General features: G+C 62.7%; 3 protein-coding genes across 4 annotated transcripts; 1 reads left to right on the forward strand and 2 right to left on the reverse strand.

Annotated features, from left to right (window-relative positions):
* The first annotated feature begins 150 nt into the window (after positions 1 to 150).
* Positions 151 to 11568, forward strand: DVL1 (dishevelled segment polarity protein 1). 2 transcript variants are annotated; one of them, XM_068985908.1, is made up of 15 exons: positions 151 to 321; positions 5334 to 5403; positions 5529 to 5650; positions 5928 to 6031; positions 6278 to 6416; positions 6628 to 6721; positions 6861 to 6930; positions 7008 to 7147; positions 7221 to 7297; positions 7387 to 7454; positions 7591 to 7743; positions 8326 to 8457; positions 8657 to 8824; positions 8912 to 9118; positions 10496 to 11568. In XM_068985908.1, exons 1-15 carry the CDS (start codon positions 152 to 154, stop codon positions 10882 to 10884), a joined length of 2103 nt encoding a protein of 700 aa, XP_068842009.1. In that variant the 5' UTR covers position 151; the 3' UTR covers positions 10885 to 11568. The 2 variants fall into 2 exon arrangements, with proteins under 2 accessions (XP_068842009.1, XP_068842010.1); XM_068985909.1 differs by having other exon boundaries at positions 7591 to 7668.
* A 428-nt stretch (positions 11569 to 11996) lies between these two features.
* TAS1R3 (taste 1 receptor member 3) lies at positions 11997 to 15797 on the reverse strand. Its single transcript, XM_068986369.1, has 6 exons — positions 15613 to 15797; positions 15219 to 15519; positions 14361 to 15143; positions 14018 to 14221; positions 13803 to 13923; positions 11997 to 13672 (listed from the first exon to the last, which is right to left on the reverse strand). The coding sequence occupies exons 1-6, from the start codon at positions 15795 to 15797 to the stop codon at positions 12708 to 12710; spliced, it is 2559 nt and encodes an 852-aa protein (XP_068842470.1). The 3' UTR covers positions 11997 to 12707.
* Positions 15798 to 17373: 1576 nt separating this feature from the next.
* Positions 17374 to 21274, reverse strand: CPTP (ceramide-1-phosphate transfer protein). The gene is made up of 3 exons (XM_068986259.1): positions 21203 to 21274; positions 19070 to 19203; positions 17374 to 18928 (listed from the first exon to the last, which is right to left on the reverse strand). Exons 2-3 carry the CDS (start codon positions 19189 to 19191, stop codon positions 18406 to 18408), a joined length of 645 nt encoding a protein of 214 aa, XP_068842360.1. The 5' UTR covers positions 19192 to 19203; positions 21203 to 21274; the 3' UTR covers positions 17374 to 18405.
* Positions 21275 to 21409: the final 135 nt, after the last annotated feature.

Raw genomic sequence — 21409 nt, forward strand, 5'->3', positions numbered from 1 at the left:
GAGGCCGGCAGGGCGGGCGGGGCCGGAGCGGCCGGGCGGGGACGCAGGGGCCTGGTCGCGGCCGGGCCGGGAGCGGCGCGCGGGCGGGGCGCGGGCCGGCAGCGGGGAGGCGCCCGCGTCCGAGGCCCGGGCCGAGCCTGAGCGCCGCGCCATGGCGGAGACCAAGATCATCTATCACATGGACGAGGAGGAGACGCCGTACCTGGTCAAGCTGCCGGTGGCGCCCGAGCGCGTCACGCTGGCCGACTTCAAGAACGTGCTCAGCAACCGGCCCGTGCACGCCTACAAATTCTTCTTCAAGTCCATGGACCAGGACTTCGGGTCAGTGGGCCGTAGGGCCTGTGCGCGGGTGCGCGCGGTAGGCACCTGTCCGGCCAGGCAGGGCAGGGGATCCAGGGGCTGTGACCTGGGCGGTGTCTGCGCGCCCTGGTGCGTGTGTCTCACCTGTCTATGCTCTGAGCATGGGACGCCTGGGCCCCTGACTGCCTGCTCCGGGGTCTGAGAGCATTGGACGGTGGGCGGACCGCAGTCCTGGCTTCTCCTTTCACCCTGGGCCCTGTTCTGAGTGTGTGTGACTTGCGGTGGAGGTCTGTAGTCGAAGCGGACCTCCGAAATCCCATCTTGGCACCTGTCAGACTCAGGGTCCGCTGCCCCCCTTATGTGGAGGGCAGGTGGGATTCATGAGGTTTGGGGTCAGAGGAGTTTCCAAGCGTTGGGGGGAAGGGGTTAGGGTGGGGACAGGTGCCAGCCACCCAGTGGGTCTCCTAGTTAGCACCGGGGAAATGAGGTGATCTGGGACAAGGGCGCAGATCTGTCTGCAGGGGTCTGCAGAAGTTTCTGGAGGCTTAAAACAGCATTCTTCTGGCCCCCTTCTCCAGGGTCCTCAGGACGGGGCAGGGACCAAGGGTCACTGGGCAACATGGGGCTTTATTCCACCCACCCCAGCCTCAGGGTTGCTGGCCACAGGGCCTGTGTCCCTGCTGAACTACATGCCACTTGGGTTCCTGAGAGCAGTGCAGGCCAGCTGCTAACTCGGGCAGCCTCTGGGTCAGAGTTCCCACGTCTGTCCTTAGTGGTGGCTGTCCCGGCTGAGGGGACTTCCTGCTTGTGCTGGGCTGGGCCTCTGGAACGGTGAGCGGTGAACTGGAAACTGGCTGGACGCTCGAGCCCTGACCTAGCACAGCCACGGGTAACTTGAGTCTCCCGCTCGGCAGTGCTGGGGGGGCACCCAGAGGCCGCCTGGGCCGAGCAGGTGTGCTTGGGCGCCCTTAGGCAGCCCGTGTCCTTGTCTGTGGCTGCGTCTTGGGACTTTGACATTGAGGCCATTTCCTGGATTCTGTGGTTTGCACTGGCCCTGGGCAGTCCCAGGTCAGGTTAAGCTGAGGCCACTTTGTGGCTCCCAGGGAGGCCTGAGGGACATGGGGGCAATTAGACTGTCTCATACCCTCAACACCAGGGAGAGGCAGAGAACGGGGAATGGGTCCTTGGCAGCCCCCAGCCCTGCTGGGCTCAGGTTAGGAGCTGCCCCCAAGCCAGGCTTCACAGGGTAGGGCACAGACTGGGGAGCCTGGTCCTGGCCACTGGCTGCCCTCCACCCGCCTCAGCTGCTTGATTGCCTACAGTCTCACTTCTCTGAGCCTGCTCTGCTTTGGCTGTGAGCATCAGGTATGTGAAAGGGTGCTTTTGTTTTTTAACTTAGTTTATCATTTTAATAAAAATTACTGAAATCACACATGCTCTTTCACACACTGAAGGAAGTGTGTGACAAACTGAGTGCCCAACCCCCCCAGGTTGCTGCCCTTGGACCATGATCTGGGGTGCAGCCTGAGGGACCCGACCCTCCTCCTGTGTCTAATAGCCGCTGAGCTGCAGAGACCCCTGCTCCAGGTGCACTCTCAGCAGAGGCTGTACCTGCTAGAGGATTTTCAGACCCATGGGTGCCCTGGCCCAGGAGGTCATGGTGGGCAGGCAAGATCTGGGTCTTGGAGCAAGAGTAGGAGTTCTTCAGGTTGTCTGAGCATGACTGGGATGTGAGGGAGGGAAGAAGACCAGCTGGTAGGCTGGGCTGGGACAGAGGGAGGGATTGGGGTGACTCTGGAAGGTGCAGTGGGCCTGGGCAGACAGAGCAGGGGTGGCTCATCTTATTCCCCACCCCCACCCCCAGACCTGTGGTTGGTGGCCTGTTGCCCTCAGGGACCCTTGAAGGGATCTGCCTCCTTCCTTCCCTCTCCTGAGATCTACCTACAGAGTTCCAGGTCCTGTTTATTCTGTAGAATCATTTACTCAGTGGAATAAATTTTCTCTGGAGTGTCTGATTAGTCACCCACACTTTAGTATAAATGAGAGCTAGAGTCTCACGTTGGCTACCTAATGGATATAGCTGGAGGTTGGAGAAAGAGGGGGCAGGTCCTGGCTGGGCTGGGGAAGTGGCCCCCTTATGAGACGGGTGGCCTCAGACGGGACTTCTCTGGCCAGGAAGGGAAGCCTTCCTAATTCTAAGGTGTGGCCATAGCCACTTGCTCTGGCCAGGCCCCACTCTCCATGAGCATCTTTGGCGAGTGGGTAGAGAGTCCTGCACCTCCATCCCACTCTTCCCATGCAGGTCATAGCTGTGTGTCCCAGTGAAGCTGGGGAGGCTCTCAGAGCCTGTGCTGGGCTGACCCAGAGGTGCTAAGCATTGGGGTTGGTGTGCAGCCATGCTCACAGGCTTCCACTGCCTTGCGGACTCCAGGCCTCCCTGAACTTGGCAGTGGCCCTGGGCCCTGCATCACTGGGCCAGGAGCTCTGGTCTGTAGGGCCATCTGTCTGGGGGCTGTGGTGGGGGCTGCGCTTGGCCTGGTCCAGGCAGCCTGAGCTCCCACTCTGCCCTCTGCAGCTCTGCCATCTGCAGTCAGTGCCCCTGGTGTTGGGGGGTTCTAGATGCCTCACCCCCTGGAACTTGCAGTCAGGCATGGAGGGTCTAAGGTCTAGACCCTTCACCCTGGAGCCTTCAGAGCCCAGGCCTGGTCAGGAGGCAGTAGGGGGACAGATGAAGGCTCTGTGGGAACTAAGGACCCTGACTCCTGGGGCAACCCTGTGTCACAGGCGGGGCATCCCACTGGGTCTCTGGGACCCCAAGGGTCCCTGGGCTCCTGGCTCTGAGCAGGGAGCCCTGCTCTGTACGGGCCCTGCTCTGAGCAGATTCCTCACTGGGGCGCGTCTGCGGAGGTGGCGGGTGGGGCTGGACAGCCCAAGTTCCAGGTTATCAGGGATCTCACCAGGAATCCCGGAGCTGGGGGCAACATGCCAATGGAGGTTGCCCTGGGTGGCCACCCTGAGGGTTCATGTCTTTGCTGAGCACAGCTCCTGAGGTCTTCTCTCAGGCTCAGGGAAGGCTCTCTGGATTGTTTGGGGGGCATTTCCCCAGGCTTGGTTGAGGCCTCCCCGAGCCCCACCCCTAACTTCATCCCTGTTCCTGGCCATCATTAGGGATGCCCCCTCCCTCCCTGCTATCCTGACTAGCTGCTCCTCGATGCCCTGACCCCCAGGGGGAAGGCTGGGTGCCCTTTAGTTCTGGCCAGAAGGTGTATATCTCTCAGGCTGGAGAGGACTGGGGAAGCAGGGCCTCTGGGCCCTGGTGGGGGGCATTCATGTGTGGGTAGGCTGCATGGGGGCCTCAGGCAGCTCTGGGTGACCGATTGTCTGGAGGCGCTGGCCATGCAGGCAGTGGGGGTTCAGGATGCCGCCTGAGGTGTCCACCTCTGGGAAGCCCCATGGACCTTGTGCTGTGAGTCAAAAGGGCGGGGGCATAAGTGCAGAGAGGGAGGGGAGGCTGCTGGCTGGGCCACCTGGGCTGTGAAGTGAGAACCAGGTCCCCTCTGGGTCTCTTGCTGCAGTCACTCAGAGGTGGTGCTTGGGGCCCGTTGGGCCCCCTGGAGGGCTTGCTGCAACCCCCTGTCTCCTGGCTGCAGCCGGCAGGACCCCGTGTCCCCAGGCCACCGCAGGTCTTCATGTGGTGACACCTTCTGTCATCTTGGGCTGGGTCTCGGCCTCCCCAGAGCTCAGCTCTGCCAGACTGTGGTGCGTGATGGAGGCTGTAGACACTTTGTCTGTTCCTCACTGGGGAGAGGGGTTTCTGAGAAATGACTCCTGTCCATTGTTCTGTCCACCTCATCTGATGAGGTGTCTGGCCTGTGTGGCTGGCCTGGGAGATATCTGATGGAGTCGCCAGAGGACCCTGGCAGAGTGCCCTCTCCAGGCTGCCCTGTCTCCTCTGTGGACTCTGCCCTGAGGTCTTGGGCCTCTCCTGGTGGGTGGGGGTGGACCAGAGCCTTGCTCTCTGGGGCCTCCTGCCCCCTGCTGCTGCCTTGGACATGTTGAGTTGAGGTGTCTGGGCCCAGAGGCCACGAGGCTACTTCCTGCTTGGTCTGCGGCTCCTATTTCTACACTGGGCCCTCATCCTAGGTGTGGAAATCTGCGGTGCTGGGCAGGGCTGTGCTCCAGGGGCCTGCTGCCAGCCCCGCCCTGTCTCCCCTGCTCCCTGGGCCTCTAGGAGGCCACAGTGTGGGATGTGTCTGGGCCACAGCACTGTCTGCCCTGCCCCATGGCCCTTCCCTGCTGCCCTTCTCACCCCTTTGAACCGGACTCCTGGACCTCCCCAACCTGTTTCTGACCCCAGGGTCACTGGCTTCCTTTCCAGTTAGAGTTACTCTGGGCCTTGGCCACCTGCCTCTCCTGTCCCCCCCAGGCCCTCCTGCTGGGGGCAGCATGAAGGGACAGGCCAGGCTAGCCATTGGGGAGTGGGTAGAGCTGGTGACACTTGCTGACCTTCAGGGCCTGAGGCCCCTCCGTGGGCTCTGCTGGCCCTGCACTTGGCCGCCCTTCTAGTTGGGCCAGTGTTGTGAGTGGGGGTTTGTTTCTGTCTCCTTGGCTGGGCCAACAGGTCAGGAGGGTGGTGGCCCACTCCTGGAGTGTGAGCTTGCGGGTCTGTGTGCTGTGCATCTCCCGGGGGGTCTGCCCACACCCTACTTGTGCTGAAGCCTGCTGTGAACCGGGCCCTGCCCTCATGTTACGAAGTCTGGGGGAGTCACATAGAGCAAGGAGGATACTTGGCATTTGTGTCTGGGCCCCATGGGCCCTGGGTGGGGTCCTGGGAGGATGGTGATGGTCTCCAGAAGCGGAGGTGCTGGGTGAGGGCATCCGCACAGACCAGCATCTGGGTGTGTGGCTGGATGCCCCGTGTGGCCAGATGCCCCATGTGACCCACACCCCGGACAAGCTGGGGGCCTTAGTCCAGAGCCTAGTGATGGGAGCAGGCCCCAGTGTGGCTGTCTCACAGCTGTGTCTGCCTGCAGGGTTGTAAAGGAGGAGATTTCTGATGATAATGCCAAGCTGCCCTGCTTCAACGGCCGTGTGGTCTCCTGGGTGAGTCCATAGGATGCTGGCGGAGGGCCCTGGGCTGGTGGGAGTGGAAGAAGGGGACTGCCCATGCCCGGTGCCCTGCCGGGGTCGCCTGGACGCTGGTTCCTGAGCCCTGCTCTTGTCTACAGCTGGTCCTGGCTGAGGGTGCGCACTCGGATGCAGGGTCTCAGGGCACTGATGGACACACAGACCTGCCCCCGCCTCTTGAGCGGACAGGCGGCATCGGGGACTCCCGGCCTCCCTCCTTCCAGTAAGGATTCTGGGGGACAGTGCTGAGCCCAGTGGAGCTGAGAGGCTTGCGTCCTGCCAGCCTGTTGGAAGTGGGGAGGGGCAGCTGAGCAGGGACCCACGGTCAGTAGATGCTGGTCAGCAGAGGAGGGGCAAGTGGAGAGGCGCAGAGTGGGCCAGTGGGTAGATGGGGGCTCTGATGGAGTTGAGGTCCCACTGGATGTTGGGAGGAGAGGAGCTGAAAGGGTGTTTGAGGCATGAGTGGCCTGGCCGCCCCAGCCCAGCCCTCCTCGGCACAGCCCGAATGTGGCCGGCAGCCGCGACGGGATGGATAACGAGACTGGCACGGAGTCACTGGTCAGCCACCGGCGGGAGCGAGCCCGACGCCGGAACCGTGAAGAGGGTAATGAGGCCATGCCCTTGACCTCCCTGGGACCCCCGTAGGCACCCCAAGCCCTTGCTGGCCCCCCTTCCAGTGGGAGTCCCTTGGCAGAGGTTCCAGACCCAAATACCCTGGACCCTAGTGACCCCTCAGCAGCCCTGCAGTCACCCTGCCAGCTCCCAGGTGAAAGAGTGCTTGAGGTTGCAGGGGCTTCCTGTGGCTTCCAGGGGATCCCATGGCCAGGCCCCCTCCCTGCTGTCCCCACAGCAGCCCGGACCAATGGGCACCCAAGGGGGGACCGGCGGCGGGACCTGGGGCTGCCCCCTGACAGTGCGTCCACCGTGCTGAGCAGTGAACTTGAGTCCAGCAGCTTCATCGACTCGGATGAAGATGACAACACAAGCCGGTGGGTGAGGGTGGGGGTGTAAGGTGGGGCAGGGTGTGTGCCCTGGACCACACATATATGTATGCATGTGTGTGTGCACATGGGCAGGACATCCTGCTGGCTGCTCACTGTCTGCAGGGTGGGGATGGTTTCCCCAGGTTCAGCCTTGTCCCTGCCCCTTTGAGTTCAACTATATGGGGGGTGGCCAGACCCTGACTCTGGCCCCCCCCAGGCTGAGTAGCTCCACGGAGCAGAGCACCTCCTCCAGGCTAATCCGGAAACACAAGCGCCGGCGGCGGAAACAGCGCCTGCGGCAGACAGACCGGGTAGGTGCGGACTGGGCAGGTGTGGGCCCGGCAGGTGTGAATCTTACAGGTGTGGGCTGGCAGGTGTGGACTGGACAGGTGTAGGCTGGGGTGGGCAGATGGGTCCCACTCACAGCCCCTCACCTGGCGTCCCCTACAGGCTTCCTCTTTCAGCAGCATCACGGACTCCACCATGTCCCTCAACATCATCACCGTCACACTCAACATGGGTGAGGCCTCTGTGGGATGCTGGGCAGGGCACAGTGGTGGTGGGGACACACCTGCTCACCAACCCCCTGCCCCACAGAGAGGCACCACTTCCTGGGCATCAGCATCGTGGGCCAGAGCAATGACCGGGGCGACGGTGGCATCTACATCGGCTCCATCATGAAGGGTGGGGCTGTTGCTGCTGATGGCCGCATCGAGCCGGGCGACATGCTGCTGCAGGTGCGGGCCGGGAGAGCTTCTGGTCGGGGGAAGAGCAGTACCCCCACCCACCATGCTGACCTCTTGCCCCTAGGTGAACGATGTCAACTTTGAGAACATGAGCAACGATGATGCTGTGCGGGTCCTGCGGGAGATCGTGTCCCAGACGGGGTGAGGCCTGTGGGGGTGACGCGTGTAGGGGTCGGACAGCAGAGGGGAGGGGGCCACCTGGGTCACCTTGTGACCCGCCCACCCCACAGGCCCATCAGCCTCACGGTGGCCAAGTGCTGGGACCCAACGCCCCGCAGCTACTTCACCATCCCGAGGGGTGAGTGACCCCCTGGGGCCGGCGGGGTGGGGTTGGGGCACCTAGCCCAGCCTGAAGGGCCTCTTCTCTGTCCTGTGTTCCACTTCCCCCCAATACCATCCATCTGTCCATCTGTTGCCATGCTCTGGCTGCCCAGCGGATCCAGTTCGGCCCATCGACCCAGCTGCCTGGCTGTCCCACACGGCAGCATTGACGGGAGCCCTGCCCCGCTATGGTACGAGCCCCTGCTCCAGCGCCGTCACGCGCACCAGCTCCTCCTCACTAACCAGCTCTGTGCCTGGCGCTCCGCGTAAGTGGCAGCTCACAAGGTTGGGAACCGAGGCTCTGGCCAGGCACTCACTGGGTGCGAGGGCCACGCCAGCTTTGAGTATTCATGGTGCTGCCGGGTCCTCATGATCAGATGCGGGGGTGCCTGCTCCCCCTCTCCTCCCTGCTCTCTGTCCCAGCAATGGGAGTAGGAGATACCTGGAGGGGCTCAGCGAGCCCTGGGGTCTGTGTGGTGGGGGCAGGGAGATGCAGGTGCCTGCGTGGGGCCCTCACCCTGCTTTCCTGCCACTAACATGACTAATAGCTCCAGCTCGCAGGGGAAGGGGTAGAAGATGCCTGATATTGGCCCCTGGGGCTCTGGTCTGCAGGGTTGGGGGGGTCTTGCCCTGGTTGAACAGGGTGGGAGATGAAGGTCCAAACCCCTCCCGCCCAGTGCCTGCTCCCTGACCCTGCGGGGCCATTGACCGCTGGCACTGAGCCCCACAGTTGCTCGGCCAGCAGAGCCTGGCCTCTGAAGTGAGGAAGCAGGCCGGGCCTGGGGTCTGTTCTGACCCTGTGCCACCCGTCAGCCACTCGGGCTGAGGAGGGGGGCCATGCCTTACAGAGCTGGAGGAGGCCCCGCTGACGGTGAAGAGCGACATGGGTGCTGTTGTCCGGGTCATGCAGCTGCCGGACTCAGGCCTGGAGATCCGGGACCGCATGTGGCTCAAGATCACCATCGCCAATGCCGTCATTGGTGAGGGTCCTGCACCCAAGGGTGGGGCCGGGTCCCTGCCTGACTGTTGCCTGCTGCCATGCAGGCGCAGATGTGGTGGAGTGGCTGTGCCTGCACCTGCAGGGCTTCCGCAAGCGGTGGGTGGGTGGGTGGGGGCGGCTGGGAGTCGGGGGGGGGCCGGGACTGGGTCCCTGCCTGACTGCCACCTGCTGCCACCCAGGGGCAGATGTGGTGGACTGGCTGTACGCGCACCTGGAGGGCTTCCGTGAGCGGCGGGAGGCGCGCAAGTACGCCAGCAGCATGCTGAAGCGTGGCTTCCTGCGGCATACAGTCAACAAGGTCACCTTCTCAGAGCAGTGCTACTACGTCTTCGGGGACCTGTGCAGCAGTGAGTGGGGCTGCAGAGCGGAGTCCCAGAAGGGAAGGCCGCCCTCCCCACCCTTACCCGCACTCCCTCTGCCCTCCCCTCTCGCAGATCTTGCCGCCCTGAACCTCAACAGCGGCTCCAGTGGGGCCTCTGATCAGGACACGCTGGCCCCACTGCCCCACCCAGCTGCCCCCTGGCCCCTGGGTCAGGGCTACCCCTACCAGTACCCAGGGCCCCCGCCCTGCTTCCCGCCCGCATACCAGGACCCTGGCTTCGGCTACGGCAGCGGCAGTGCCGGGAGTCAGCAGAGTGAAGGTGAGGGCCCCTACCTCCAAGCCCAGCCCTGTCCCCCACAGCCTGGCTCTGCCCTGCGTACCCGCCCCCTGCCCTGCACTCCCATCTGCTCTGTGCTCGGGCCCTAGGTGGCTTCTTCTGAAAGGGGTGAGTGGTCAGAGGCTGGGGAGAAGAGCCTAGAGTCTTCAGGGGTTGTGTGGGTGTGCTGGTGGTCCAGACGTGGCAGAGGCAGAGAGAGATGGTGTGGGAATGGGGGCAGGGGATGTGATGGCCCAGGGTGGGGGAGCAGCAGAGGGGTCCTGGGACCCAACCACCAGCTGCAGCATAGCAGGGAACAGAGGTGACAGTTCCGTAGATAGCCGCAGCCCACTGCTGGGACGTGAAGGGCAGCTGAGCAGGGGGGTTGTGGTGTCACAGAGGAGCACCTATTGGGACACTGTCCTGAGGCTGAGTGGGGGGTTAGTGAGGCCCATGGGCACATGCCCCCAAAAGCATCTGGGGAGAGATCTGGTAGGTAACTCAGTAGACCCAGAAGGGGACAGAGAGAGAGGGCAGTGGATCAGGGGCAGCAGTGTCCAAGGGGAAGCATGTTGGGTGCTGAGGCCAGTGGGCACATGCCCCCAGCGTCTGGGGAGAGGTCTGGTGGGTGGTTTGGTGGACCCAGGAGGGGATGGGGAGAGAGAACAGTGGATCAGGGGCAGCAGTGTCCAAGGGGAAGTGTGTTGGGCGCCAGTGGACCTTGCACAGGCCCAGCTGGTGGTGTGGGTGCCTGGCCACTGGTGTGTAACTCCTCTATCCCTTGCTTTGTGCTGAGCAAGCCTTAGACTGAAGGACTAGCGGAGCGGACCCTCGGGGCCGGTAAGCCAGGGTCCTGCTCGGAGTCCCCCTCCGCACGTCCCCAGCCAGTGGGCATCTTCAGGTTCCCAACATGTCCTGAGTGCCCAGGAGGGGCTGAGCTGAGTAGCCGGCCAGGGCTCTGGGGGCAGATGAAAGGCGGGTCTTGGGTGGGGAGCCCACGATGGCTGGCAGTGCCCCGGGCACATGGCCTCCTCTGGGCCTCCGTTTCTCAGCTGCAAGACCAGGCCTTCGTTCCAGGCACTGGTGTGAGGAGTGGGGATCGAGCTGGCCCTGGAGCATCCCTGCCTGTCTGCCACTGCCCACCCCACCCCCACCACCACCCCCCGCCAAGCATCTCTTCTCCTCTGCCTGCTGCAGCTGCTCCCGCTTCCCTGGGCTGGGCCAGTCCGGCTCTCATGTCTGCATGGCTGCCTACCCCGACCTGCACCCACTCAGGACCGTTGGTGTTGCCCCTGGCGGTCCTGGCCATGGCCGTCTGTCTTGGAAGAGGCAAGGCCTAGTACTGACCATCCCATTCCTCTCCCCCATTCTCGACCCCAGGAAGCAAAAGCAGTGGGTCCACCCGGAGTGCTGGCGGGAGCAGCCGTCGGGCCCTGGGCCGCGAGAAGGAGAGCCGGTCAGCTGGAGCTGGGGGCAGTGGCAGCGAGTCAGACCACACAGCACCAAGCGGGGCGGGTGGCAGTGGCTGGCGGGAGCGTCCGCCTAGCCAGCTCAGCCGTGGCAGCAGCCCGCGCAGCCAGGCCTCAGCCGCCGCCCCAGGGCTCCCCCCACTGCACCCACTGACAAAGGCCTACTCAGTGGTGGGTGGGCCACCTGGGGGGCCACCTGTCCGGGAGCTGGCCTCTGTCCCACCAGAGCTGACGGGCAGCCGCCAGTCCTTCCAGAAGGCCATGGGGAACCCCTGTGAGTTCTTTGTGGATATCATGTGACCGAGGTGAGAGTGCCTTCAGCCCAGCCCTGCTGTGGGGAGGCCCAGGGTCCTGCTCTTGCAGGAGGGCCCTGCTCCTGGAGCTTGTGTGGGCTTGCCTTAGCGGCCATCCCAGGTCAGACCTGTGCTTGCTGCCATGGGGTCTGGGCCTGGACAGAGTGGCAGCAGGCTGGAGGGGAAGGGCTGAGGGCAGCCCAGACCACCGTGATCTGGATGGCGGCTCATCCATCCCTGGCTGGAGCTGTCAGTGCAGACCCTGAGCAGGAGGGGCATCTCCCTGTGCTCAGGCAGGTCTGACACACCCCTCTTGGCGTATGCCTCAGGGACCCCAGCTTGCCCACAGAGCTGTGCATGGGGCCTCAAACTGAGCTGAGAGGTGGCCACTAGGCCTGGGCCCCACTGGGTTCACAGGCCCCACCCATCTTGCCTAGGCCAGGATTGGGGGCGTCCTCTCGGGGTTAGAATCATAGCCCCAAGGTCCCTCTGTGGCTGCCCAAGGTAGGGATCTAATTTATTTATTTATTGTCTGGCCAGTGTGCTCTGTGGGGTGGTGGCCAAGTCAGCTGTCCCCTACCCCAGCCACCAGAACAGTTTCGTGTGTCCCCCCTGCAGGGACACAGGTCGTTTCTGGAGGTGTGCGGGAAGACAGTGAGGGGCAGGCGGCAGGATGGGGGACCCTGAGGGGGGAGGGCCACAGATGCACACAGTTGCTGCAGGGGCAGAGGGCATGGCCAGCTCAGCCTTCCTCGCGATCTTGGGGTGGCCTTCCACCCACCCACCCACCCACCCACCCACGCACACATACACGTCGCTTCCGTCCGGCGTCTCTGGCCTGCACATGTCTGCACTGTAGATACTATATTTAGTTGGGAGCGTCATCCAGATAGTTAATAGAGCTGCTTCTGTGTAAATGCTATTTTAAACACTAAAAAGCGTTTAATTTTATGGGACTGATGTGTGACCTGTGTCTCTTCTCCCACTTTAGGGGGTTGGGATGCAGGGGCTGGGTCAACTTCCCCAGGAACCAGCTGAGAACTGACCCAGGACTGGCTTGGTGCTGTCCTCTGGGTGCCAGCTCACCAAGGCCCTGAGCACAGCCAACCTGGCAGGCAGTCTTCTGTCCGTGGTGCTGGCTCCTGGCTCTGGGGCAGGGGTGGGGTGAGGGGTAGGGATCCCTGTGGCTGGTGCTGGCCATAGTGCTGACCCCCCTGACCCTGCCTGGGCTCTGTCCGTGGTGCTGGAGGTGATGGCCGCCATTCTGCTGGCTCACCGGCCAGGGAGAGAGAAGGAAGCTGGGTGCCCCCTCCCATTTGAGGAGGCCTCTTGCCTTGCGCTGGGGCCCAGGTCAGGTACACACCCCTGCAGAGGGGTTGAGAAAGCCCCAGCCACCTCCCAACATCCCACTCTTGTGATGCTTGGAGAGGATGCTGGGTGGGGGGCTCCCACTGGGCCCAGCCAGGCAAGTGACACCCAGTTTTGCCTTCATGTGGTCCCTGGGGTCTTCCCTGAGCACTCAGTGTAGGATTCATGGAGCCCCAAGAACCCTCTATGGGCCTCTGACTGGAACAGTGGGGCTGGGTCACCTGTGTAGGCCAGGGCTCAGCCAGGACAAGACAGAGCCTAACTCTGGGGCCCCAGGTGATGAGATCCCATTGGGCTGAGGCTGCTTATGCACTCTGGAGGTCACTCTGGGGTCAACATGAATCTAGGGCTGTGAGTCTCAGTGGAATCAAAGCACAATCTGCAGGTTGCTGCATGGAGACTTGGTTTGGGAGTACCTCAACGAGGTCTGAGTTCACTGGGGTGAGGTCACTGTCTCAAGGGTCACTTGTTTTTCCCCTGAGTCTCCTCCCCGTGCCCACTGCTGCCTTGCCTTCTGGCATCGCTGGGACCCCCTCCCAAGAAGAACTCGGGGGTGTTGAGGTCAGGCCGCCACAGCAGCAGGTAGCACTTAGGCAGGTGGAAGGTGGCCAGGATGCCCAGCACACAGAAGAGAATGGTGCCCATCTGCACAGGCGGGTGGGAGACCACATGTACATTGGCAAAGAGGGGGATGTAGGAGACCCAGGTGATGAAGTAGGCCAGCATGGCGAAGGTCAGGCCGCGGGCACTGTTGTAGCGGCCAGGCTGGCTCTGTACCAGGAAGGTGCCCAGGAAGCAGAGGAAGGCCAGCATGGCGTTGGTGGCATGCACCACTCCAAACATGATCCAGGAGCTCACACGGCAGTGCACCAGTGCCTCCGTGGGCAGCGCGTGCCAATTTGTTATCACCACTGGTGGGAAGACCGCCAGGTACCAGGAGCAGAGTGCCGCCTCTGCCAGCATGGCAAGCAGCACTACCAGCCAGGCCCAGGGCCCCCGCAGGCGGCTATGGAGCCAGTCTGTCCAGCTGGGTGGCAGTTCTGAGCCCACAAAGATCTCAGCTGCCTGCAGGAATAGTGTGCTCAGGCAGCCAGTAAGCGGGAGGTGGAGCAGCAGCTGCTGGCCCATGCAGTTGGCAGTGCTGGGCCGGCCAGGGAATAGGAGGACGCTGAGGCAGACCAGGCCCAGGCAGGCCAGGCCGAAGCAGGCCCTGGGCCCCCCTGTGGCCTGAACTAGTGGGCTGTCCCGGTGCCAGGTGAAGAGTCCCAGGGCCAGCAGCACCAGACCCAGAACGATGCCCAGCAGCAGGAGCAGCCCAAGCACGGCCGGCTCCCCCCATGCCAGGAACCTGGGCGTGCGGGGGAAGCACCGGGTACTACCATCTGGGGACCACTGGTCCTGGTCACACTTGCTGCAGAGGGCATCGTCTGAGGCAAGGGAGGAGAGAGGGCGTGCTGGGGGCCACTGGCTTCCCTGGCCTTGCTGCTGCCCCAGACCCAACCCTGTGGTACCTGGCCTCACTCGGGCCTCAGTGTGGGCTGGACCCCGAGGGCTCACCTGGGTGGCGCTGGTAGCTGCCTGCCTTGCAGTCCACGCAGTCGTAGCAGCAGGAATGGAAGCCCTTCACGCGGCGCACCTGGCCCTCCCTGCACTGCCGCGAGCACTGGGACACAGGCTCCTGGCGGGCGGCAGGGCTCAGGCTCTGTGTGGCTGGCCACACTGGCCCAAGCCCTGGGGGCCGCCCCTGCTCCCCGGGCAGGACTGGCACTCACTTGGTTTCCTGGGGTGTGCCAGATCATGTTGGAGAACTGGAGCTCCAGGCTGCCGTTGAAGCTGCCCACAGTGCGCAGCATGGGCATCCGGTCCTGCCAGACCCACAGCTTCAGGTCATAAGCCAGGTCCACATTTCCGCTGGAGTCGAACTGTAGGGTCCGGTTGTATGCGTGGAAACTCGCATTGTACATATTCTCCAGGAGCTGGCGGTGGGGGAATTGGGATGCTGGGGCTGGGCAGGGATCGCAACTGGCCAGACCCCTCTCCCCACTCCCCACCTCCTCCTCAGGGGCGCCAGTGGACTGGGGAATGAGCCAAGAGGCATAGCTTCTGTGACCTCACCTGCCAGGGCCGTAGAGGCTCCTGTGCGGGGCAGCCTGAGGAGTTGCAGAGCAGTGCTTTGTGAAGTGCGTGGGCCACGCTGTACACAGCTGCGTAGGCGGCAAAGGTTTGGTGGTATAGCAGCCCATCGGTCACGTTTTCCGGGGAGGCACGGTCACACTGGGGGCAGCGTGGCCCCACAACATGCTCCTCCAGACCCAGCTGCCCTGCCTCTAGCGAGGCGCAGTAGGCAGGCTCTGCGGCCCGGGCCAGGCGGGTCTGCACATAGGACCGGAACTCGGGCATCTCGGCACCCTGATGCAGGAAGCCGAGCACCGTGCCCACCCGCTCCATGCCCGGTAGTGTCATGACCAGGCTTGAAGTGAGCCAGGTCTCGCTAGCCACCCATACCTTGGGCGAGAGCCTGTAGTGGATGCTGTAGCTGAACAGGCTGTAGGCGGCGTGGGCAGAGGAGAAGACCACCACCACCTGCACGCTGCTGTGGTTTACCTGGTGCAGCAGGCTCTGCACGGAGCCTAGCCGTGGGCCACCAGCCCGGGGCAGCGGCATCAGGCCCTCGTAAGCGATACAGATGCCCTTGGCATTGGCCAGGCTGGAGAAGAGGCCCAGGCCCTGCCGGCCATACTCGTCATCACTGCCCACAGCGGCCACCCAGTTCCAGCGCAGCCCCCGCAGCAGCTCCACCATGGCCGTCGCCTGCACACGGTCGCTAGGCACCGTGCGGAAGAAGGATGGGAACGTCTCGCGGTTGCTCAGCCGGTCGGTGGTGGCACCGTAGCTGACCTGCAGGCGAAGGCAGCTCCTGACACAGGGGCTCCTGAGGTGGGTGGGAGGATGGGACGTGGGGAGGGGGCGCACCTGGGGCATGAGGAAGAAACTGAAGAACTTGCCAGTGACCAGGGCGACCTCGGACGAGTAGGGCCCAATGACGGCCAGCACACGGGGTTGGTACTGCGTGTAGTCACAGTAGGCACCAATGCTGCGGCTGCCCACCTTGGCCATGAACACCAGGCTGGGCTTCATGGCGATCACGGGTTCCGAGCATGTGTCAAAGAGGTCATAGCCCAGACGCAGCCCAGGGAGCAGGGTGGACGCGTTGTTGATCTCCTCCACGGCCATCATCACAGCTAGTGCCCAGAGCAGGCCGGGGGCCGATAACCTGCGGCCACAGGGGCTGCGGGTGGCCGACACCTCCCCCCCTGACCAACCTCCCCCAGCCCCACCTCCCCTGCCCACACTCCGGCCTCCCTACCTGGTGCAGACGGTGGCATTGGGCTGCGTCCTGTCACCTAGCCTGGTATCATCGGCTGAGCCCAGGGGGAAAAGCCCACCCAGAATATAGTCCCCAGGCAGGCTGAGCTGCTGGGACAGGCACAGTGGGGCCCCTGGCCTGATACCCAGTGCAGCCACGAGACCCAGGAAGGTCAGGCCCAGCATGGCAGGTGGCAGCTTCCAGCAGCAGGACAGACTGCTTGCGCTTGAACTTCCAGTAGCAAGTGGGCAGACTGACTGGGGCCCCAGATATGGGGAGTCAGGCAGGGAGGGGCACAGGATTTGTTTAGCAAAGTGCTTGCCTGCTCACCTGCCTCCTTGGGGCCCTGGAGTCGCCCCCATCTCCTGGGCTTCTCAGGTGTGCTCACGTTGGGCTTCTTATCCTGATGGCACCAACAGGCCCTCTGGGTGATGGTGACCTAGGCAGGCAGGCTGTAAGCAGCTACTGTCTGTGACGTTGCTACCTGTGTCCAAACCCCTGGTACCCAGCTGTTCTGCAGGGGTCACCCTGGATCTGCTTGACAGAGGGGCCTGGAATCTCCAGCTGATGTGAGACAGTCATGGAGGTGACAGTGGGGCAGCACACTATCCCCCCAGCCCAGGGAGGCACTGTCTATAGTCGGTGTGGAGCAGGGTGGACTGCAGGCCCAGGGGCAGCCTCAGTTGGGGTATCGCACAGCCCGGCAACCAAAAATACAGTGGATGGCTGGTCAGCATGGCTCTCACCCATGACTGGGTGGGGAAGGTCCTGAGGTGGGGGTCATGGCCTCAGCCTGCTTGGGAACAGTGCACCTTGAGGGTCTGTGGCCTAGAAGCTTTGGGGATCCCAAGGCTTCAGAGGGCAGGTGCCTCCCTTCAGGGACAGAGCTCACAGCTGGGCCTGGGTGGGGAGGCATGCAAATAAGGGAGGAAATGCTATAACCAAATGGGCTGCAGCAGTCATGCCAGCACCAGGTGTGGCAATGGACCTGAGGCCCAGGCTGGTGGCTCCTGCTTAGCCACTAAGTGCCCAGGGACTGGTCTCCCCGAGTCTGGGTCTGGGGGCCTCACTGACATGAGGCCACAGGCACCCAAGGAAGCTGGGGGAGGCTAGAGATGCCCTGGAGGGTGCAGTGGGCCCTGGGAGATGTTCACGGAATTGGTCTAGGGACCTGGTCTTTGCCTGAACCTATGGCCTTGGGGAGGGCACACGAGGCACGGCACACACAGAACGCACACCACACACACACACTGCCTACAACGGCACCCACGTATGCACACAGGCACATGTGCAGCCCTTACTCTCTGGCCTTTGTCAGTAACCTTCCAGGCTCTGGCCCCCATGGGTATGGCCAGAGCTGGACAGGGTGCAGTAGCAGACCAGGAGGTGGCTTGTGCTAGGCGCTGCTATTCAGCTCCGGCCATCAGGCAGCGTCTGCGAGGACCCTGCCTGACATGCGTCCTCTGTCCAGGCCACGGCCCTGCACTGAGCAGCCTCTGCACTGGCTGCAGCTCGGCAGATTTTCCTCTCTCTACAGGGTATGTAGCTGACCTCAGATCTGCACTTGCAACTCAGCCACTCAGGTGATTCTGTGACTCAGTCTTCTCACCTGTCCAATGAAGATAATTCAGACCTTGGCAGTGGTTGAGGGACCAAGCTTGCAGAGAGATGGGAAGGACCCCAACACTGGCCAGGACATGCCTCATGCCCCTGTAGTTGACACTGCCCTGATGGCCTGGCAGCACCCTTGTCCTGGAGCACATTACTTCATTCTATATGTGCAATTTGTTTATTTTGGGAAAGCCATCACCTGTATTACAGCGCCTATGGTCCCTGAAAGCTCATACTTACACACATTTGCTCTTAGTGGATACTGTCCCCTTGGCACCTGACATCCTGGGCTCACAAAGAGGAAGTGGGTGGGGCCAGACCCCCAATCACTGGATGATGGCCAGGCTGGGTGTGGTCACCTGTCAGCCTGTCACCAAGGTGAAGTGGCCCAGGCTCCCTCCCATGCTGTGTCATTCTAGGTCTCCTGAGCTACATGGGGACACAGCAGTATGGGGCCAGGAAGAGGGGACACAGCATCTGGATGTGTGGACACTGAGGAGGGATAAGTGAGCGCTGGCCCAGAGGAGTCCTGGGCTCTAGGGATTCTCATCCAGGGCTGTGCTGTGTAGACTTGAGGCTGCAGGAGGCCGCTGTGTACGTGCAGGGCAGTGGAGGCAGAGCAGGCCTTCCTTCGGGGCTTCAGGTCCTGCTGTCACAGCCAAGGACATGTGCACCCCTAGCTAAGGAGGAGGCCAGAGGCAGGGAGAAATCCCGCAGAGCTGACCCCTGCCCAGGGGTTTTCTCCGCCCTGGGGTCAGCTAGATGGTACAGAAGGCTCAAGGCAGCCCAGGTGAGCAAACACTACATCCCAGGCCCTGTGACTTCCCCAGCCCACAGACTTGACCCCCAAGTAGGGGCAGCTTTTCCATGAACACTGATCCTGCTTGCCCCCCAACCTCCAGCACTTCACCCACCCAGAAGAGGCCTAACTACATGGGTGTAACTCGGTAGAGGGTAAAGATGAGATGCCTGGGCAAGGGAGAGGTTGGGTACAGAGCAGATGGCCAGTGACTGCCTTCTCTGTTGAAGCCTGTCTGAGGCCCATGTGCACAATCTGAGTGGCTCCTGGCAAGCTCAGCTCACAGGGGAGCCCAGAAAGTTCCATGGTAGGACTGATGGGTCCTGGCTGCCCTGCCCACCTCTGGATCAAGGGAAGCCCACCCCACCTGGGTCCACTAGCCCCTATGGCAGGTCCAGTAGGGCGTGCTCGGCGTAGAGCTTCTGGGAGATGTTGTAGACACGCTCAATAAAGGGCAGGGCCTCGTCTAGCATCTCCACAGCCTGTTTGGAAGACCCAACATTCATGGACTCCAAGAAGACCTTGCGTGTGGGCAGCGCACAGAAGGCCACAGTGACAGCCCGGCGGATGATCCAGGGGTGGTAGGCGGCCAGCGAGGCGTTGTAGGAGTCAGTGCAGAGTATGGAGGTGCGTGCGTCCTCAGGGCTTGTGCGGACGCCCTCCAGGAAGAGCTGCAGCCAGCGCAGTGCGCGGTGTAGCCGGAGCACTGTCCGGCAGCCTGAGTCGGGGTGGCGTGAGCGCCGTTCCAGGTCCACCAGTTGGTTGCCCACTTCGTAGGCAACCATGGCCTGCAGGCTGCTGTAGTGCTCTTGTTGGGGGCCACTTCGCAGCTGGTCCATGATCTGCAGCTTTGTCACCACATCCTTGGAGATGAATGAGAAGATGGTGCCCAGACTATTCAGAAACCTGCAGGAAGAGAGCAGGCACTCTCAGCCTGGGTGTGGGCGAGACCACTCCCACCTCCTGGACCGCAAGTGAGGATGGCCGACCTGCACTGGGCCGACGGGATATAGGTGGGACGTGTGGCCGGGGAAGCCCCTCGCGCACCTGACCAGCCCCCTCCAGCCAGCGAGGTAGTATTCCAGCAGCACCTCCTCCTTCTCATTGAGACACTGCTTGAAACTGACCAGGACGACTTTCAGATTGAACTCTGACTCCAAGTCATCCATTTTCAACAGGAGCTGGAACACACAGGGGGTTGGGCTGTGGGTTGTCTCCTGGTGAGAAGGCTCCTCTTTGGGTCATTATTTTGGGGAGGGGGAGTGGAGGCAGTTGGGAAGAGACAGCTGGGATCCCATGGCTCCCCAGTGAAAACCCATGAGGACTCCCACCGCCAGGTCAGCCCCTCCTCCCCAGAAGCCACCTTGCTCTGCTTGGGCCACAGCAGGGCCCTTTGCTTTTAGCATGGCCCCCCATAACTCAGCCTTGTCAAACCTGATACATCTCACTTGTGGAAAGCATCTGTGCTCAGGTTTTCTTGCTTGTTTATAGTCTGTGTCTCTCCAGGGTGTGTCTGTTCCTACTAACTGGAGAAGTATTTGCTGAGTCCCCACGCAGAGCCAGGCAGCCACCTGGGTGCACTGTGAGTGCAACCAAAGCCCAGCCCACTGGGGTGACATCCTAGTGGTGGGTGTGTGCGTGTGTGGTTTTTAACAAAGACAGGAAGTCCAACACAGCAAGTAAAAGGACGAGAACCACGGAGAGACAGACTGTGGGCAGAAGCGGGGGGGTGGGGTGCGTCATGACCTTCCATGCTTGAAGCTATATCCCAAAACCCAGAACAGACGCTGTGGGGTCAGCGTTTGCCAGAGGACAGACACCAGATGTTCCACCCCTACAGTAACTGGAGCTTGGTGAGAATGTAGGAAGAGGGCAAGGAGATGTCGTGTCCCACACAGAAGGCTGGACACAGGCCCTCTCCTGGTCCCAGGGACTCCAGAAGTGCCCCAGGCCACAGAACTCCTCTAGATTCTGCTGGCATTCCCATAGGCATGCCACAAACACCCAAGTGCCCAAGGTTAGCAGGTGCTGCTGGACACCCCAGCCCCTGCCTCCCTGAGTGCCCAGGGCTGCACTGTGGTGTGGCTCTGATGGGCCCTGGGGACTAGGCTGTGTCTCATCTCATTGTCCAGGACAAGCTCTCACCCTTTGGGCACAGGGGTTCCTGGGCCCTCAGTGCTGGAAGGCTTGTAAGAGCCTGCATGAGAGGAGGCCATTTGAGCTGTGGTGAGAGCCCAGCCAAGAGAGCACATGTGGGTCCCTTCCATACCATGGGCAAGTCATGCACTGACCTAAGATCTTGTCCCAAGCTTTAGGGAAAATGGGCCAGCACACCCTGCCCTGCCCACCACCCAGGTTGCTGGGAGCCTCTGATGGGGCCCAGTGGGTGCTGAGGCCCTGCAGGCCCTATGCCTTTGCCACATGCCTGGCACTAGGTGGAGAGCCCGGTGGTGAGCTCACTCCATCTTCAGGTGTGGGGGACAGCAGTGCCTGGCCTCAGGAAGAAGACAATGGGAGGCTTCCAGCATACTCCTCCCCTCTCTCAGGGCCTCAGTGTCCTGTCCACCAGACAGATGGCCTTTGAGGCCCTCAGGGCTACCTTCCTGGTCACCAGCCATCCTGTGGGCCTGGCCTTCCTGCCTGGAACCTGAGCCAGCAGTCAACGGGAGGTGCCAGCAGCCTTTCAGAGCTTGGAAACAACAGGAAGGGCAGTGGCGGCGCAGCGGGGTCAGGCAGGCTGCCAGCTCCGGGGAGGTGATGCAGGGAATCGCCAAGGCTCCCCCAAGGGCAGCCCATGGCCCCAAGGTCAGGGCTCATCCTGAAACTGACGGCAAGCTGAAGGTCCCTAGGAAAAGAGGGCTGCCCTCCGGCACCCCAGGCCCAGCGGGTGGGAGCGGGGAAGTCCCTGAAATCTCGCCTGAGAAGGGGGCTCCAGGTGGCGCCAGGCTGGGACCCGGGACTCGGGTAGGGTGGGGCCCCTGTCCTGCGCGCGTCCTGCTCCAGCTGAGTCCCTAGGGAGGGGACAGGGGCTCGGGGTCCGGGCCAGCGCTGGAGCCGGGTCCTTGGCCGCCTCCTCCCACGCCTGGGGGCTCCCGCTCCGACCCCTCGGCAAGGCCCAGACCCAGCTCGGTTGGGCTGGGATTCCCCGGCGCCGCCTTGAGCCCGTCGCGCCCCACTCACCTGCGCCACCGCTGCTCACCTGTGCCGCCGCAGCAGCCACGGGGCCGGCGGCCCGGCAGTCGGCCACAGCCCTACCGCCCCGTCGCCCGGGACTGGCTGCTGGCCGCCCAATCAGAAAGCCCGTTGCGCGGGCCAGCGCTTCCGTCCGGGACGCCGGAAGTTGGCGCCGTTGGGAATGCGCCTGCGCCGTGCGTAGCCGCGAATCAG

The sequence above is a fragment of the Capricornis sumatraensis genome, chromosome 14, assembly GCF_032405125.1.
Source record: "Capricornis sumatraensis isolate serow.1 chromosome 14, serow.2, whole genome shotgun sequence".
Lineage (NCBI taxonomy): Eukaryota > Metazoa > Chordata > Mammalia > Artiodactyla > Bovidae > Capricornis > Capricornis sumatraensis.

Coding starts and splice junctions, on each gene's coding strand:
- TAS1R3 (XM_068986369.1), bottom strand. CDS start 15,797: ATGCTGGGCCTGACCTTCCTGGGTCTCGTGGCTGCACTGGGTATCAGG. Junction 15,144..15,218: donor GTTTCTTCCTCATGCCCCAG/GTGCGCCCCCTC, acceptor CTTCGCCTGCAG/GTCAGCTACGGTGCCACCAC. Junction 14,222..14,360: donor AGCCTCTACGGCCCTGGCAG/GTGAGGTCACAG, acceptor CCCCACCGCCAG/CTCCTGGAGAATATGTACAA.
- DVL1 (XM_068985908.1), top strand. CDS start 152: ATGGCGGAGACCAAGATCATCTATCACATGGACGAGGAGGAGACGCCG. Junction 7,148..7,220: donor CGGGCGACATGCTGCTGCAG/GTGCGGGCCGGG, acceptor TCTTGCCCCTAG/GTGAACGATGTCAACTTTGA. Junction 7,298..7,386: donor GAGATCGTGTCCCAGACGGG/GTGAGGCCTGTG, acceptor CCCACCCCACAG/GCCCATCAGCCTCACGGTGG.
- CPTP (XM_068986259.1), bottom strand. CDS start 19,191: ATGGATGACTTGGAGTCAGAGTTCAATCTGAAAGTCGTCCTGGTCAGT. Junction 18,929..19,069: donor GGCTGGAGGGGGCTGGTCAG/GTGCGCGAGGGG, acceptor CTCTTCCTGCAG/GTTTCTGAATAGTCTGGGCA.